At 42.5% G+C, this 19,532-nt stretch overlaps 1 protein-coding gene across 2 annotated transcripts; it reads left to right on the top strand.

Annotated features, from left to right (window-relative positions):
- The first annotated feature begins 1,285 nt into the window (after positions 1–1,285).
- Positions 1,286–13,062, top strand: LOC308407282 (uncharacterized protein). 2 transcript variants are annotated; one of them, XM_080898846.1, is made up of 5 exons: positions 1,286–1,380; positions 6,414–6,465; positions 10,948–11,103; positions 11,337–11,432; positions 11,628–13,062. In XM_080898846.1, exons 3-5 carry the CDS (start codon positions 10,990–10,992, stop codon positions 11,865–11,867), a joined length of 450 nt encoding a protein of 149 aa, XP_080754972.1. In that variant the 5' UTR covers positions 1,286–1,380; positions 6,414–6,465; positions 10,948–10,989; the 3' UTR covers positions 11,868–13,062. The 2 variants fall into 2 exon arrangements, with proteins under 2 accessions (XP_080754972.1, XP_080754973.1); XM_080898847.1 differs by having other exon boundaries at positions 1,314–1,380; positions 10,942–11,103.
- The last annotated feature ends 6,470 nt before the right edge of the window (positions 13,063–19,532 follow it).

The raw sequence follows: 19,532 nt of genomic DNA, 5'->3' as shown, positions 1-19,532 counted from the left end.
GTGTGTGTGTGTACAGAGCGACAGCCAGGTTCGTAATGGATATGAGGAAGTTTTTTCAAAAAAAGGAGCCACATTTAGGTAAAAGTGTAAGATCAAATGATCCATCAATAAAGGATAATGTTGGATAAGTGTTTCAATATTTATATCCTTTATTAGATGTACATGTGGTTTGGTTATTTGCCTTTTGGTTGAAAGTACACTGAGAGGACTTTTTTTTATTAGTGATCTTAATAGTATTTTTTAAATCTAATTGAATACAATCTATTTGTGTATGATTGTCAGTCCAAAGAAAGAGAGAGGAAAGAGGGGAACCTGAGGAGTACAAGGTCAGGAAGAACCAGGTAAGAAAACAGACGGGGAGTACTAACAGGCAAAACAGAAACTGTTAAACTGGCAAAGAAAAAAAACAACAAATTTTACTCATACAATCTGGAAGTTGTGTTCTCCCTATATTAAAGCTGCTATACAGAGTCTGGAAAACAAACTGGGTTGTCAGCCCTGGCACTGCATTACCATATTGAAATTCAGTCAGAGGAAGTCACGGTTGCCAAAAACTTTCTGAAGCTCAAGAGTGAGGCTGGTGCCATTCTAGATATGTTAACATTGTACAATCTTCTGGATAATCAGATCTTCCCCACACTGAAAACTGTTATTCAGGTTGCCCTAACAAACCCATTTAGCAGCTGTAGCTGTGAAAGGTCTTTTAGTGTCTTGGGTCAGCTCCATACCTGGCTGAGAAGGACCATGGGTCAAAGCAGACTCCAGCACCTGGCTGTGATGTCAGTTGAGAAAGAGATGCTTGAGAGACTTGACCACCAAAATGTGATAGACAGATTTGCCAACCTCAAGGTGAGGCGACATAGGTTAAAAGAAAAGAAAAAATCTGCAGAGCCATAGTAGTATCTGCAGTAAAGATCTTTTCATACATTTTATACATTGTACAATAGGCCAAGGTGTCTCCATTTTTTTATTTTTTAATAATATTTTGTACATTTCAAGGACTCTTCTATTTTTGGAGTGTATTTTTTATGTATCTGTATTGTATTATACATACACTGAAAAAAGTGATATTGTCTCCTTTTAAATATAGCATATTATATTTTGGTATATCTTTTCAATTCAAATGAGTAATTCCTGTCTACATATATAATTCGAGTAACTCCAGAATACATTCCCTGCGTTTTAATCCAATTAATTTTAGTTAATTAAATGTAGCTCAAAATGCTTAAGTATGTTTTTCATAGCCTCCTGCTGGGCCATTTTGCGCATGCATTAGGACAGGCCACCATTTTGCGCGCGGACTGAAGAAGCGGACTCTTTGTGTGCTGCAAGCGGGCTCAAGTTAATCGCACAACTTCATATAAAGGTGGTCTAGCTTCGGTAAGTAAACCTTTTACGGTCGTTTTTGTTTTATTTTTTTTACCTCAGTCAAAGCATGTTGACTCTTTAAGACGTGTGCACATGGAGAAAGAAGTCTAAGTAGTTGTACACCTCTGAACTTTGTCATGAATTTGACTTAAGCTAGCTATGTGCTCTATTAGCTACTGCTCTAGGATTGCCAGGCTTCTACCGTTCTACCTTTAAAAGCCGGAGAGCAGTCAAATGCTGGAAGTGGAAGCTAAATCATAGTCATTCATATGTATATTAGGTTGTTAAATAGGAATTCTGGAGGGAGGGGAGTGGGGGTGTGTGATTGAGGGGGTGGGGGAGTGGAGTGTTTCAGTTTGCCATCTTAGGGAGAAATCAACACACATGGGTGTAGGTCCTTTGTTGCTGACATTTATTGATAAAAACAGTACAAAAACCAACCATTTGTACACATATTTACAAATAATAATAAAAAGCGAGTGAATATATTACAACATTTTCAGCAATCACTCACAATCCTGGCATGGCGTGGCAGCAGAGGTTGAAAACACCTAAGAAATAAGATAAATTGTTATTTCCATAGCCCTTTTACACACAATGAAACACATAAACATAGAACCACAAAAGACCTGCAACATACCTGAGTGGTGAATTCATTGCGATCTGTCTGTCTAGTGGATTGAGGAATTTCCCTGCGAATCCTGTTGACTGTGCCGAGGATGGTGGTTTTCCGTCTAAGAAGTTTTTGCGCAAGTGAAAGCGATGTGAAAAAATTGTCCGTGGTAACATTTCTGCCCTTGTCTACGAATGGTTCCATCAGCCTCATTACTACATTTTCAGAAAGTCTCTCCCCAGTGGGACGATTGGGGTCCTTGCCAAGATATGGGAAGACATTGCAAATGTACTTGGATTTTAGGTCGCAAGCCACCCAAAACTTGATCCCAAACTTGTCAGGTTTACTTGCAATATTCTGCAGGAAACAGCACCGAGTCTTTGATGGGAAAAGCTGTTCATCAACGGTGATATGTAGACCAGGGTTGTAGCACGTGATGCAGTTGGTGACAAATGATCCCCACACACTGGAAATTGCAGCGAACTTGTCAGTCTTTGCTCGATCACAGCGGGTGGACTTGTCATCAAAGCGTAGGTGTTGCATGATGTCTTGGAAGCGGTTTCGTGCCATACAGGGAGTGCAGAATTATTAGGCAAATGAGTATTTTGTCCACATCATCCTCTTCATGCATGTTGTCTTACTCCAAGCTGTATAGGCTCGAAAGCCTACTACCAACTAAGCATATTAGGTGATGTGCATCTCTGTAATGAGAAGGGATGCAGAGGGATGCAGCAGTCTCAAAATTGCAAAGCTTCTGAAGCGTGATCATCGAACAATCAAGCGTTTCATTCAAAATAGTCAACAGGGTTGCAAGAAGCGTGTGGAAAAACCAAGGCGCAAAATAACTGCCCATGAACTGAGAAAAGTCAAGCGTGCAGCTGCCAAGATGCCACTTGCCACCAGTTTGGCTATATTTCAGAGCTGGAAGAAGTCTGCATCCTTCAAGAAAAACATGATTTTCATGCAGGACAATGCTCCATCACACGCGTCCAAGTACTCCACAGCGTGGCTGGCAAGAAAGGGTATAAAAGAAGAAAAACTAATGACATGGCCGCCTTGTTCACCTGATCTGAACCCCATTGAAAACCTGTGGTCCATCATCAAATGTGAGATTTACAAGGAGGGAAAACAGTACACCTCTTTGAACAGTGTCTGGGAGGCTGTGGTTGCTGCTGCACGCAATGTTGATGGTGAACAGATCAAAACACTGACAGAATCCATGGATGGCAGGCTTTTGAGTGTCCTTGCAAAGAAAGGTGGCTATATTGGTCGCTGATTTGTTTTTGAATGTCAGAAATGTATATTTGTGAATGTGGAGATGTTATATTGGTGTCACTGGTAAAAATAAATAATTGAAATGGGTATATATTTGTTTTTTGTTAAGTTGCCTAATAATTCTGCACAGTAATAGTCACCTGCACACACAGATATCCCCCTAAAATAGCTAAAACTAAAAACAAACTAAAAACTACTTCCAAAAACATTCAGCTTTGATATTAATAAGTTTTTTGGGTTCATTGAGAACATGGTTGTTGTTCAATAATAAAATTATTCCTCAGAAATACAACTTGCCTAATAATTCTGCACTCCCTGTAGTTCCAATTATCTGTGGGTTTCCCAGGTTTGCTGACCAGCAGTCATTTACACTACCTTTCACCCCAATAGAAGCGTACGATGCAGATGGAGAGCCAACGGCTAAGGCCAGGAGAAGTATCTCGAGTCGCCTTCAGAGCTTCCTGTGTTTCATCACTCTTGACATGCTTCATAGCATTCAAGAATGGACTATTCAACATGCACAGCAAACGGAGCATGTTCATTGGTTCATGGACCTCCCTGAACTAATGGCATTTATTGCAATTGTGATCTTGCGGGGGGTTAACAGGGTTCCATCTGTAAATGACTGCTGGTCAGCAAACTTGGGAAACCCACAGAATGCAAGAAAAATCAGGCCACTGTGCGATGTGTTCACTGCTACAGATACACATGTGGTAAATGCAGACTACAGATACCATGGCAGTGCCAGGATTGTGAGTGATTGCTGAAAATGTTGTAATATACTCACTCGCTTTTTATTATTATTTGTAAATATGTGTACAAATGGTTGGTTTTTGTACTGTTTTTATCAATAAATGTCAGCAACAAAGGACCTACACCCATGTGTGTTGATTTCTCCCTAAGATGGCAAACTGAAACACTCCACTCCCCCACCCCCTCAATCACACACCCCCACTCCCCTCCCTCCTGAATTCCTATTTAACAACCTTATATACATATGAATGACTAGCCAATTTAGCTTCCACTTCCAGCATTTGACTGCTCTCCGGCTTTTAAAGGTAGAAACACAAAATGATGGCTCCGCGGGGGTTTAAGAGTAATTGTATTGATGCGTTAAAATGTCATATGTTTTTAGCTTAGTTCTTGTGGCACACTTTGTACTAACAAATTATGGAACGAGGCAATTTCTCTGTAGTTAGCTGTAAAGTTCACTGTACAGTCGCCTGCAGTTTTAAGTGGAGAAATCGTCCCTCCCGCCACAACATTGGCATTAAGGAATAGTCGGGCGGGGGAGGGGGCTTCTGAACGCACCTGCACAGTCAGGGGTGCAGTAGGAAATAAGTAGGATTGGCGTTGCACAACGTCTTTTGTGCAGAAAAAAATAATGGTTGTAAACTGTGGAGGAGAATAACTCAGTGGTTGCCAAAAATGTGAGATCAAAAGGCACTGAGAGTGATGTTTGTCAGAACTGAAATTAACTCAGAAAAGAAGTTGCTTCACTTGATAGAGCTGTTGAGTGCAAGACCTGTCAGCGGTCTGGTTTAGCATTTAAAGCCTCGCTACGTGCTTCCAAACCGCTGCATTTAATCTCAGAGAAAACTAACACAGAGAAGTAAAGCAAGTGTGTAAGTTCATCTCTTTATGTTTGCATAGTATTTCCATGTTGAACTTAACAACCGATGTATGGAGCCACAGCTGGACTGGCTGTCGGAGTTTTGTATTGAGGGGGAAAGGAAGCGATTTGTTTTATACTTCAGCTAGAATGAAAAAAGACACAAAGCTGGAGTTATTCGGTGTCTTCATGCTGAACAGCTAAAACTTCTTCCCTCATTCTCCCCCCTCCCTCTCCTGTTGCTACTTCAATCATGAAACTGATCGATTATCAGGTGATTGGCTTTTCTGTCGCTAGTCTCTCTCATTTGTTAGTCACCCAGTTTGCGCTAGAAAGAGGAAAACGGCAGATAAACAACAGCAGCACGTTTAAGCTTGATAAGCTGTTGCTAGAATTTTTTTAATATTACTTCTAGTATCCGCTTATGTTTTCTGGAGCCACAGCCGTAATAGCTGCTGGTCATGATAGTTTGGATATGTGGTGAGAAGGAAACATGAAGGTGAAACCAGGAGAAGTTTTTACTGAATCATTAGAGCTGAACAGGTAATGAAGAAACAGGTTTACATTTTAGGTCACATGAATGAGTTGAAGGGAAGTTATGAACTGTTTCTGAGAGACAAATAACTCCAGGATCCTTTTTTAGGTAGCTGACAGCTGGTAACTGTGCAGGGGCGGATCTAGCAAAGTTTTGCCAGGGGCCAGGTAGGGCATTAACAGGGAAAGGGAGACACAAAGACATAATTTTCTTTCTTATTCTCATTTAAAATGTCTAGCTTTTAATAAATAATTATTCTAAATCTTACTACCAAAGTGGTGATCTGGTTAAATGTATAGAGATCCATTATTGTATGTAGTAAATATTAAGTCTAATATATGCCCTAGTAATAGTAGTACATATAGCACTTTTTCCTTTGGGAAGGTACGCTGTCTGCGCTGTCTGCAACTGTATTGAAGAAAAATGTTGAATCAAATTATTATAGAAAAATAATTGATTTCTGTGCATTAAAGTAGATTACGTCAATTAAGCATTATCAGGCGGAGGGTGCGGGGTGGTTTCCTAATATTTTTGCTGGGAGTTGGCAGTCCTATTAGTTAGTTTAATATTTCTATGTACTGTTTAGAATACCTGAATAAGGAGGATGGTGTAAGTTTTTTAGGTTGATCAGTATTGCTGAAGTATAAAATATTTTGGGTGCAGTGTATTTTTTGCATACAGGTATAACAGAATAGCTTTAATGTTTTGTTTTTAAAACTGAGTATGAACTTATACAAAATGCAGCAAAATATTTATAAAAACAGTTTTATTTATTATAAAATACACTATATCAGATTCATATCGGCATCGGCAGATAATCAAATTTATGATATCGGTATCGGACATAAAAAAGTGGTATCGTGCCATCTGTAGTTTGCACAGAGGCACAAGTAAGATTTGTTTTGTTACAAGGGAGTATCATGAAGTAATGCACTAATGGCTTGGAAACGGTAATTGTTTGTCTTTCTAAAGTTTTTTTTTATTTTTTATTTGTCTTCCTTTTCTGGCAGATTTTCTTCCCCTTATGTGTTACTGTTTATTCAAGAAGATGGTGTTATTTTGGTAAGTACATGCAAATTCCTTACATATTTATCACAACAGTATTTGTCACAGTATTGCAGGGACAAGTTTATCTATCTCATCTTAAGGGTTCTTGTGATTATTAATATTGATATTAATTAATATCAATTAATATATATGATTAAATTTCTTTTATCCAGGACAAAAGAAAAAAAAACTTGCGAAAGTGAAATGAAAAACAGGAATTTAGTTCTTGTGAGTTAAGAGGATGCAGAGCATAGGGTTAGATGGAGGTGGATCATTCACTGTGGTGATCCCTGAAGGAAACAGCCAAGAGAAAAAGGATCAGATTGCAAAAAAAAAAGTGGTTTGTTTGCATACATGAGTCTTTACGGTACCCACAGGACTCCTGAAGTATAAGTACTCTGAAGTTTGCAGAGCAATTTCAGAGATGTTTGGGGCTTACATGGCAAGCATGTTTTTAGTTGCACATCTAAATTTTCTCTGCTCTCTGTTGCTGATGGCAGAGTTCTGCCCCGCTGACCTCACAGGTGAGACACTCCCACCAGTGGACAAAGAGCACAGGAAAATGTGTTGCCAACCACCTGAAACAGACAAATATCTGCTTTTTAAAACCCTTTAAACCCGTTAAATGGACTGATGCCATTCATTTCTTCTTTGATTAACAGTAGTAACATCCTTCATGCACTGTATACTAACCCATATGATAATCATGCTTTATGAAGTGATGGCAATTGCATTGTAGCATTTAATGAAGAAATAACATGTCAAGGCTCGGCTGTGTGGCAGGCAGGAGGAGGACCCAAACGCAAAACTCACAGACACGGGGGTGAACTCAAAATCACAGCTTTAATGCTGGAATGGCCGAACATAGGAAATACAAAACTAAACTGGGAAAAGTAAACTAACATACGCGAAGAGACACAGGGAGATCCACACAACATGAGGGACGACGTCACCCTGAACAGAGGGAGACACAGACAGAAATACACAGAGGGTTAACGAGGGAAGTGGGAACACACGGGGAACACAGGTGACACTGATAATCATGACGAGACAGGGCGGGGTGAACTGAACACTGATGGGAGAGGTGAAACAGGAAGTACAGGAGGAGAGAGAGCACGAGTAGAACACCAACGTAACAGGCAGGGGAGACATGGAATAAACACGAAAGGGGACGAGGGCTCATAAATACATAGAGGGCACACAGGGGGAAGAGAGAGCACGGGGAGAACACCAACGTAACAGGCAGGGGAGACATGGAATAAACACGAAAGGGGACGAGGGCTCATAAATACATAGAGGGCACACAGGGGGAACTTAAACATAATGGGCAGGGGAAGCATGGAATAAAATACAAACATACAAGGAAACTAAGAACACTGGGCCAACATGGCCCAGGACCATGACAGTACCCCCCCCTCAAGGGCTGGCTCCAGACAGCCCAAACACAGAAAAACAAAACCAAACAGAAAACAACCCAGGGCGGGCGGCGGGGGCCCAGGACGGAGGGCCCGGAACAGAAAACAAAAGAGCACAGCAAACACCGGAGCCCAAGAAAATAACCCAAACACAGAGCAGTTCAGGGGGCCGACCGTGCGCGAGGCAACGGCGGCGACGCGGAAACAGTTCAGGAGGCCGGCCGTGCGCGAGGCAATGGCGGCGACGCGGAAACAGTTCAGGAGGCCGGCCGTGCGCGAGGCAATGGCGGCGGTGAAGGAGGCGACGGCGGCCACTCAGGCGGCGGCTCTCCAGTGTCAGGCGCACCGGCCGAGGCCCGGAGGGCACAGGACCAGTCGAGACGGGACCAGTCAAGGCGGGACCAGGCGAAGCACAGGCCGAGGAGGCTGCAGCAGACGAAGACTCCGAGGAGGCTGCAGCAGACGAAGACTCCGAGGAGGCTGCAGCAGACGAAGACTCCGAGGAGGCTGCAGCAGACGAAGACTCCGAGGAGGCTGCAGCAGACGAAGGCCCTGAGGCCGGGCCAGGCGAGGACGAAGGCCCTGAGGCCGGGCCAGGCGAGGACGAAGGCCCTGAGGCCGGGCCAGGCGAGGACGAAGGCTCTGAGGCCGGGCCAGGCGAGGACGAAGGCTCTGAGGCCGGGCCAGGCAATGACGAGGCGGTCGCAGATGGCGGCTGGACAGGCTCCTCGGGCCCTCCAGCTGATGCGGCGTGAGGCTGAACGGGCCCCTCGGACCCTCCAGCGGAGACAGGAGGCTGAACGGGCCCCTCGGACCCTCCAGCGGAGACCAAAACAACGCCAACAGGCATAAGTCCTTCGGCCGACATGAGGACAACTGGCGCTGCACTGAGCACTGACTCTGCCCAGGCAATACGAACATGGTGCAGTTCTTAGGGGGCTGCTTAAACTTCAGGGGTCCAGAATCAGCCGGTGACTGAGACCTAGCCTCTGGGGAAGCCCTGGAGTGGCAAACTGTGCCAACGGCGGCTAAACCATGGAAAGTACCCTGAGTAGAAATCCAGTTACCTCTCTGCATGGAGTGAATGAGCAAAACTGGCGACACAGGAGACTGAGCGGAGAGTGGCTGCTGGACACACGGGGACCTGAGCTGCTGGACACACGGGGACCTGAGCTGCTGGACACACGGGGACCTGAGCTGCTGGACACACGGGGACCTGAGCTGCTGGACACACGGGGACCTGAGCTGCTAACGGTGGAGAAGTAAATGACTGCACAGGGGACTGAACTGATGTCTGTAGTAACGGTGGTGGTGAGAGTGGAGTAGGTGGCGGAGTTAATGACTTCACAGGGGAATGAACTAGAGGTAGTGACGGTTGTGGTGCTGGTGGTTGAGTGGGTGACTGTGCTAAAGGAGACTGCACTGGGGACACTGGAGACTGCACTGGGGACACTGGAGACTGCACTGGGGACACTGGAGACTGCACTGGGGACACTGGAGACTGCAGTGATGGTTGTAGTGGAGGTGTAACGGGTGAAGGAGTGGCTGAAGTGGCTGTGGGTCGGACGGCTAGTGGCTCAGCTACAGGGTATGGTAACGGCAGGGCTATGGGTTGAATGACGGACTGAGTAGCAGCCTGAGTGGCTGGGTGTAGTGACGGTTGTGGTGGAAGAGAAACAGGTGGTAGTGTGGATGATGGAGCTAAGGGCGACTGAGTGGCAGACCGAACTGATGACTGAAGCGATGGTAGAGGTGAAAATGGAGCTTGTGGTGGAGTTAACGGCTGAGCTAGCGGGGACACAGGAGACTGAGCTGCGGGTGGCGGCGAGGGAGCTAACTGAGCTGCGGGTGGCGGCGAGGGAGCTAACTGAGCTGCGGGTGGCGGCGAGGGAGCTAACTGAGCTGCGGGTGGCGGCGAGGGAGCTAACGGAGCTGCGGGTGGCGGCGAGGGAGCTAACGGAGCTGCGGGTGGCGGCGAGGGAGCTAACGGAGCTGGAAGTAGCAGCGAGGGAGCCGACGGAGCTTCTGGCAGCACAGAAGGTGAATTAGAAGGCCGAATGTCCGGCTGTGGGGTGGCGCGTCGGCGGCGTGAATGCCGTTTCTTTTTTGATGATGGCTCTGACGGGCCGAGCGGCTCCACATCCGGCCCTTCAGGCAGGTGGGTAGTAGCCGCTGGGGGATGAAGGTGGAGCTCGTTGCGGATTAAATCCTGTTCGAGTGGGTGGAGCGCACTGAGTAGCCAGGGAAGACCACAGAACAAGCGCTGTAGTCTGGTTTCCACAGCACGGCGAAATTCCTTCCCCTCATGTTCTAGCCACAGATGCAGGAGTCTCTCCACGGAGTAGATTATGTCCAGACGCAGTTCTTCTGGTGGGTTGAGTGCTGCTGGGTCCATATCTGGTGACGTCGTACTGTCAAGGCTCGGCTGTGTGGCAGGCAGGAGGAGGACCCAAACGCAAAACTCACAGACACGGGGGTGAACTCAAAATCACAGCTTTAATGCTGGAATGGCCGAACATAGGAAATACAAAACTAAACTGGGAAAAGTAAACTAACATACGCGAAGAGACACAGGGAGATCCACACAACATGAGGGACGACGTCACCCTGAACAGAGGGAGACGCAGACAGAAATACACAGAGGGTTAACGAGGGAAGTGGGAACACACGGGGAACACAGGTGACACTGATAATCATGACGAGACAGGGCGGGGTGAACTGAACACTGATGGGAGAGGTGAAACAGGAAGTACAGGAGGAGAGAGAGCACGAGTAGAACACCAACGTAACAGGCAGGGGAGACATGGAATAAACACGAAAGGGGACGAGGGCTCATAAATACATAGAGGGCACACAGGGGGAACTTAAACATAATGGGCAGGGGAAGCATGGAATAAAATACAAACATACAAGGAAACTAAGAACACTGGGCCAACATGGCCCAGGACCATGACATAACAAAATAATCATACCAATGATTAAGCACCAGTCTTCTTTTTTTCTGTGTGTGTGTGTGTGTGTGTGTGTGTGTGTGTGTGTGTGTGTGTGTGTGTGTGTGTGTGTGTGTGTGTGTGAGATACAGGTAAATGCTGAATTCCAGTGTATTACAACACTTCAACTGGAGATGACCTTCGCGGCACAGTTAGACAGAATTACACCTCAGTTGATGACAGTTTTCCAGAAGAAGGGCGGTGTTTCTGGGCAGAAACTTGCCCACCACTTGCAGATCATGCAAGAGGTAAATCTGAATATTGCAAATTCTATTTGGATTTCTTTTGTCTTAAGTGGCAGGTCACTGGTGAGTCCAATAAGCCGTTTTAGGTGACCAACCAAGCAATCTAAATTTTGAAATTTCATATATAAATTTTATTTACTATGTTTGAACTGACATATGATAAAATTTACTTATTGCGAATGTCAGACATTGTTCTTTTTTCCAAATTGGTTTAATCAGCAACTCTCTTTAAACAGGCTGAAAGTGATGTTAAAGTGAAAAGGGAAGCAGTTCTCAGGGCACTTTGCCTCTACCTTGGTGAAGAGGACGGAAGCCTTATTCGGGAGTTCTTTGTAAGTCATTTAAGTCATTGTAAGCAAGTCATCTATACACACACTTTTTAGATAGATATCTGTGTGTGTGTGTAATACACACACACACACACACACACACACACACACACACACACACACACACACAAACGACTAGATTGGAATTTAATTGTAGAGTTAATTGTTTTTTCTTTTACCTTTTTATTAAATGTTTAGGACATTGAAGGAGATGATATCCAGAGAGACCTGAAGAAGCACACCATGGGCATTTATGTCATCAACAGGGAGGATGGACAAAATGGACATTATGATGACATTGGAATATTTGTTGAAGGGGAGATAGTCATGGACAACATTGGATCTCTGGCCCAAGCTTGTGCATTGATGCTTGGAGTAATCTATGCACTAAACCTAGCCTTCCCCAAGGAATTGAAGGACTATTATGAATTCATTTAGAAAGTGTTGATGGGATTCGATGGTGAAAAGCTCTCCCCCAAAGTCTTTGGGCTGAAGAACAAAATTGCTACTGGATAGGAAGATTTCTAAAATAACACATCAAGAGAATGCTGTTATGTAAATTACCAATGACTGGTGCTCTTGTGAATAGGAGTGAAACTCTTGTACAACCATCATTTGTTCTGTGTTATGTTTCGATTGAACATTTTAACTTTCAATAATGAATGTTTCACGTGTGGTACATTTGAGTAGCTTGAAGAGCAACTTTGTAATTATTCAGTTATAGCTGCTGCCCTGCGTATAATCAGTGTTAACTCAACCGGATTAAAAAAAAAAAAAAAAAACATTCATGATTACCACACTGCAGCACACTGGTAACACTTTAAAGACTATTAATTGTTTTGAAGCGAGTATGTTAGGTCAGAAAATATGTAAAACATTCAGAATCTTCAAGGAAGGACTAGAATGGAAAGACAGTGGTCAATAAGCAGTAAGGAAAACACAAGTTTAATTTTAAGTCTAATTACCTTATTAAAATGCAATTTCTAAATATGGATCGCAGAACAGCAAGTCTGAAACTGGTTAGTTTGTGGATGCATCAGTTTCTAATTGTGATACATTATACTGCTGGTAGTGTTTTATTCTTTTATGTAAGGAGTTTTTTTTTTTTTTTCCTTTTTAGAGGAAGAGAAACATTGGTTAACATTTCTCTTGTCTGTTGTTTCTGTTTTGTTTGAATACAGCTTTTTAAAGCTACTAGTTCATAGGCAAAAGTTTTGTAATTTGTATTATACAAATTGCAGCAATTTCCCTTAGAGATGTGGATTCTTATTCTGTTTGCAACAAATTTTGCATTAATAAATGATGTGAAAGAATGTTGTAGTTTTCATTATTGACGTTTTTAAAAACTACAAATCAGGGTAAGCAATATTTTTTAAGTAAACTTAACTTAATTGAAATAGAGAGAAATTAACAATTTGATTGATTTGAATATAAGTTTGGGACATAAGTGTAAAGGAAACAAATTATTCTGGTACATTTAACACGACCTTAGTTGGACTTACTAATAATATTTGACTAAGACGTATCCACAACAGTTAAGTTAAAGTAGCTTAAAAATATATGTTGGTTTTACTCGCTTAAATTAAATTCAGTGTACTTAAAAAATATTTCTGGATTCAAACAAATTTATTTCGTGCAACCACTTGTCATAAAAAAATTGAGTAAATTGAACAAAACATTTTTTTCAGTGTACACTTTAAAAGTGAATCTCTGTCCAAAAATGCACTCAGTTTACTTTTTACTCACTGTGAGCATCATTCGTTATTCTCCCCCAGTAATTAAGGTTAGGATATGTATTTTTTATTCCAATCCATTCTTCTTTGGCAGCATTTAAATAACCTTTATCAGATTTGATGGTTTTGTTACAGACTTTTCAAAAAAGCGTTTTGCTTTTCTTTCACAAATGTGGGATTAAATTGTGTTAAAATGTACAAAACAGTGATGTCATGTTTTGTGACGAGGACCCAGGCACAGAGAGACTTGATGAATTTAAGAATCTTATGATTTAATAAAGAAATGTGCAGACTTGCACAGAGAGGGTAAAATTATGATGACTGATAATGGAGATGAAGACAACAGACAATGAGGACAGGGAGGAATAGGGGTTTAAATGCACCAAAGAGACAGTCAGAGGGAACTCGGGACAACGGGAGACATTTAAGGATGCAGGGACTGACAGAGAAGGGGAAGAAGTAAAGTTTACCGTGCCTGGATGGGCAGCTCTCTGGGTGCTCAGCACCCCCAAAGCTCTGATCCTAGAATCGCCCCTGCCAACTGTTTAGCTTTATTTTTGTTTTGTTTTTTTTTTGTTTTTTTGTCTTGCTGAGAAAGAGGACTTTCAGACAGAGTTTACAGAGGATTCACCCAAGATAATCATGCAAACATTGCCAAAATTATGTAATGGGTGTTAAACAGTCTTGCATTCTAAACTAATTTAAATGCCATCCAGTCCTAGTGTTTACTTCGGAATCTACCACTCATCTTTGGAGATTAGTTTGTCCAAATGATTACCACTGCTATTTGCTACTGCTGTTGCTTCAAATAGTGAATATTGTATTTTCACCAGTGTTATCAAAAGGTAACACTATTTTCTTGAAACACCTAAGCCCGAGTCTGTAGAGGGTTCCTGAACTGTGGAAGACTTCCTGTGTGGTTACGGTGCCAGATATCACACACTCCAGGGAGCCCAACCACTTCAGGCCTGTGGCCTGATGAAGACCATGGAAAGGCTCATCCTGCACCACATTGGTGAGCTCAGCGATGGACCCCCTGCAGTTCGCCTACCGGTTTGGAATCGGTGTGAATGAAACTGTCACCTACCTGTTACACCGATCCCTCTCTCACCTAGAGCAGGCAGGGAGCACTGTAAAGATCATGTTTTTTGACTTCTCCAGTGTTTTCTACAGCATCCAGCCTGCACTACTGAGAATCCCCCGGCAGCCTACACCTATTACAGCATAACTAAGGGAGAATTCAGGGTCACCTGGTCCAGCCCTAACTATATGCTTTAGCAAAAAGAAAAGTTTGAAGCCTAATCTTAAAAGTAGAGATAGTGTCTGTCTCCCGAATCCAAACTGGAAGCTGGTTCCACAGAAGAGGGGCCTGAAAACTGAAGGCTCTCCCTCCCATTCTACTTTTAAATACTCTAGGAACAACAAGTAAGCTGCAGTGTGAGAGCGAAGTGCTCTAATAGGGTGATATGGTACTACAAGGTCATTAAGATAAGATGGGACCTGATTATTTAAGACCTTGTATGTGAAGAACAGGAAGGTCCGACCAAAATTAACAGATTTTATGGTGTTTCTCATCAACAATGCTCCATCTGGTGGCAGAAGATGCATAACATCTAGGACACAACTACTTATAGGCATGGGTATGAATTAAAATAATTAGAATAAACTACTAGTGTCTCTGGTACCGACTAGTGACAATGGCAATAATTTGTTGACTTGTCGCCAAATCCTTAAAAAAATAATTGTTTAATGAACTGAAATATTAATGTGTGACAAATATGCAAAAAAGAAATTAGAAAGGGGGCATATACTTAATGGCACTGTAAATATTTCTTGCATTTAAAACCCAGTGTCAGATGATTTGTGTGGTTATAATAGTAAGGTTAGCTGTCATAAGCCGTCTTATGCCATGAAATAGCTTCTCCCACAATGTTCTCTGTGGCTGCTGCCTATACACCGAATGCTGAGCTTTTCAGTGCTGCCATCTCTTTCAGAATCACAATATTTTAAAAGAGCTGTGGCACTGCTGGAAAGTCTTTTAAGATACCAGAGCAATGTGGGTGGTAGACAGTGGGTTTAAACCTACATGGTCTTTACAAACATACAAGAAAGACAAGGGGCCTGAGCAGGAATAAATTTAGAAGTCCCCTCCTTTCTGAAGAAATCGAGCTCTTAGGATAAAAGGCATAGTGAAGGAAGATAGAGAAAAGAAGTATTACGAGCGCCTCCCATCAGCCATCTGGTGTTCCTACAGTCTACCAGTGCATTCCAAGGAGTACTAAAATGGGAAACACCGGGTAGAAGAATGAATGATTTCTATGAAGGAGGCCCAGAGATACTGTCAAACCTCTCCATGCTGACCCTGTGCTTTTCACTGGATATACAAATGACAGGGATGTCCTCTCCATCTGAACAGTCCCCTGGAGGGGCCCTCCTCTCTTCTTCCTAAGTGTTATTGAACATGCAGACAGAGTTGAGGGAAGGCAGCTCCACAGATGGAGAGAGACACGGCAGAGCTCCGGAACAAGATATGGAGAAAGAAAAGCTATTATGGTGCACACAAAAAAGATACAGGAAGAAGGAGCTTTTTAGACTGAAAATACAAGAGTGGGCAGCGGGCACACGCCATTCACCATACTGACCTGACTTTCTTCCCCACTGCCATGACATGTACACAACAGGTAGAGTATATGCAGGTCAGGCAAGCAGCTTTACCATATTGTGGAGTGTTTACTGCTCAAAACACTCTGAAGAACTAGCACACTTAACTTCAACCCCCCTTGAGAACCTAGTATAATATAAGTAGTGAATGTTGGGTTTCAGGATTATATTATACAACTAATTTTGTTTGTGAGAAAATGTAAAGTCTGAAACAACATTGATCTGCTGTAGAACATGACTGATGGGGATTCATGAATCAAAAAGGGTCAGTAAGTATGAAAAAATACTGCCTTCATAAATATTATTTTGGACCATCAGCCAAACAAATCATTCTGCAGGGTTGAAGCACTGAATGAAACATGTGCAAACATCCACTATTAAAGCTGACCTATTCTGTTTGTTATTGTCTTCACAGTTCACTTCAAAACAATCTTCATTTTTCTTGTTTTCCAGCCAGTGCCTGAAACAAGCCCTTTTATCTCCCTTCCCTCTTTATTTAGGTTTTTTGCTTATTTGTTGCCCCAAAGGAGTAGCCAGCTCAGAGGCAGAGCTCTATGCTCGAGACAATCATATGATGGCTGTTTCTCACCAGGATCCTTCTTGGTGCCTAAGCCTCCTGCTCATTTGGAGTTGTTCTGTGTGGAGTTTGAACATTGGTCCCATGGTCCAATGTTGGTTTTCTCCCACAGGAAATACATCAATGACATTCATGTTAGGTAACTGGTGTTAAATTGGTGATGACGTTTTTTCAGCTTTTACAATCAGAGTTATATGTGATGCTGTACCAAACACATTTTGCTTTTCCAAAATAAGCTGTATAAAGTGTCTGTAGGCTCCTCTTGTTCATGTTTTTCTTTTGTCTGTTTATTTATTCAAACACACACACACACACACACACACACACACACACACACACACACACACACACACACACACACACACACACACACACACACACACACACAGCCCATTCACTCACGCACTCACACATGCCCACCCACTAATAACGCACAGAAAAGACACACCCCCCCCCATTAAGGCGAGCAGACACCCCCGAAACCATTAGCTAACCAGGGTGCAGCCAGACCAGCCCCCGAACCACCAGTGGATCACTGCCCTAAAAAGAGTGTGTGAAACAGTAGTTCACCATAAGAGATGAGGTTCCTCATGTTAAGCACCTTAGCTAACATGTGTGATGTAGAGAAGATGAAGTGTGAAAAACCTGTATGTTAGCAAAGACAGCCCTGACAGTGATGGAGCGAGGAGGGCAGCTCCTACCATCTCAGGCTAAAGTTGACCTCGTGCGGGCTGATCCATCACTCTCAGAAAAGCATGTGTAAGAAATTATTTGGCTCAATGAATTCACTAAGTTTAATCAGCTGTTTTACAAAGACTACACCTTCATTTCTCATTGATATGTTTAATCCTCCAGTAGATATTGAAAGTTACACACTGTTCAACCATGACCAACTGTTTTTGTTTTTAGAGATATGTGATCATCATAGGACAGTGACTAAAAACATACTTATAGAATATGATTCTGGACATTAAACAGATAACGAAATAAGCTCAACCTTAAACTTTTGCATCAGTAATAATAATCAATTTAACACTAATTGTAATCATTTTGTGCAGATTACATATTTTGCTTTTGATACTTTTCCACAGTTTTCCAATAACAGTTTAATGTGTAGTGATGTGTTTTCATAGTGTTTTGGAAAAGATGCAGTGAAACTTAATGGCTCCATTTCCCACTGTAGAAAAGTGAAATCAGAATTTCCTGCCTATGCTGCCTGCCATCTTGCATTTTTGAAGCCAGAGTCTGCGCAGTAGTGATTGAGGTTGAGTCGTTGTGTTAACCTGTGTTGATGATTTTACTGCCGGTGATGGCTCACTAAATAAAGTTAAATACAATCATGTTGCTATATTTTGAAGGGCACACATCTTAACTGTTCATCATCACATCTAACATCATAACATTCATGCCTTGGCTAGATTAGCAGTGACCATACACAAGGTTGAAGTTAGCTAGTAGGCATTTCTACCCAGCTTTGTTGCACTCAATGAGTTTCAATATTTAGTCAAGTAAGGGACGCCATCAGGGCCAAGCTGTGTCAGGATTCCTGGGTCAAGTGGTTTTTAGAAACTTCCTCCTTATCACAGACGTCCTGTGCCAGATATTCAGCTGATCCAATGAGGGAGACGACATAGTAGAAACATTCGAAGTTCATTGCAAGGCTCAACAAGGACTCACGATTTTTACCAATATCTCCATCAGACTTCTCCTGTCAGCCCACGGCAGAATATGGACAAACCCAGCACTTTATGAAGAGTGTAATCAGTTAAAGTACAAACGCTCTGGACTTTTACGAAATTATGTCATATTCAGTCCCATAGAAAACAATTTGTTTAAAATGTATATTACTCTCTCCGGTTACTCTGAATGCCACTTAATAACTTTTTAGTAAATAACACACAATCTTAGCAAAGCACTGTATAAACAAAACCCAGATGAAAGTTTTTAGCTCGACATGTAAGTGAAAGTGACACGTCAGTATTAACAGGTTTTTCTGAATGCTTAAACCCAAACTGTGATTCTTATAGCACAATTTCTAAAACTATTAATACTTATGGCAAAACCACTCACTGAGTTTGCAAAACTAAAAGCACAAACATTGCTTTGCACTCAGTTTGCCATTTTGTAACACACACTTTGCAAAACTGTAATAATAATAATAAGAAGAAGAAACTTTATTTATAAAGCACACTTAAAAACCAAGGGTATGCCAAGGTGCTTAACAAGTAACATAGAGAATAAAAGGAAGATAACAGAAATAGGACCAAAGCAAGTACTACGTATGCAAGCAGATCGTCTGGACGTCTTTAAAGAAGTCCAGAGGCTTTTCTTTGCAAGCTCCTTTGACTACGATGACCTGGATGACTGAGAACCTTCACAGACATATGCAAGCAGATAACTGTCACTGATAAATAAGAAAGCAACAGATACAGAACAAACAAGGAATTTAATGAGCATAAAAGAAGTGTTAACTAGAGGGAAAGGCAAGATTGAATAAGTAAGTTTTTAGTTGTGATTTAAACAGTGCAGCAGAATCAGATGCGCGGATATCAAGAGGAAGGGTATTCCACAGTACCAGGGCAGCCAGAGCAAACGCATGGTCACCCCGAGACTTCAGATCTAAGTGTTCTAGCAGGAGTGTGTGGCTTGAGAAGTTCACTAAGATAACTCGGCGCTAATTTATTAATAGTTTTGAATGTAAGGAGTAATATTTTAAATTGAATATGGCACTTTATGGGCAGCCAGTGCAAGCCAGCTAGAACAAGAGTAATAGGGCAAAATTTCCTGGTACCAGTCAAGAGGCGGGCCGCAGCATTTTGGACTGTTTGCAGTCTAAGAAGAAGAGAAGAGGGAAGACCGTAGTACAAGGAATTACAATAATCCAACCTGGAGGTCTCAAAAGCGTGAATAATCTTTTCCAGGTCCTCATGTGGAACATAATGCCTAGGCTTAGAGATAAGGCGCAGTTGGTGGAAGCTAGATCTCACTACAGCAGACACTTGCTTATCGAGTTTGAACGAGCTATCCAGCAGTACACCCAAGTTACTGACATAGTCACAGGAAGAGTTAGCAAAGGGACCCAGGGCAGCACAAAGTTGGGCACGAGGGATTTTACTGTTGAACACCACAATC

Source organism: Rhamphochromis sp. 'chilingali', assembly GCF_963969265.1.
Source record: "Rhamphochromis sp. 'chilingali' genome assembly, chromosome: 12".
Classification (NCBI taxonomy): domain Eukaryota; kingdom Metazoa; phylum Chordata; class Actinopteri; order Cichliformes; family Cichlidae; genus Rhamphochromis; species Rhamphochromis sp. 'chilingali'.
The sequence above is the reverse complement of the archived record's forward strand: the minus strand, read 5'-3'. Positions and strand labels throughout refer to the sequence as shown.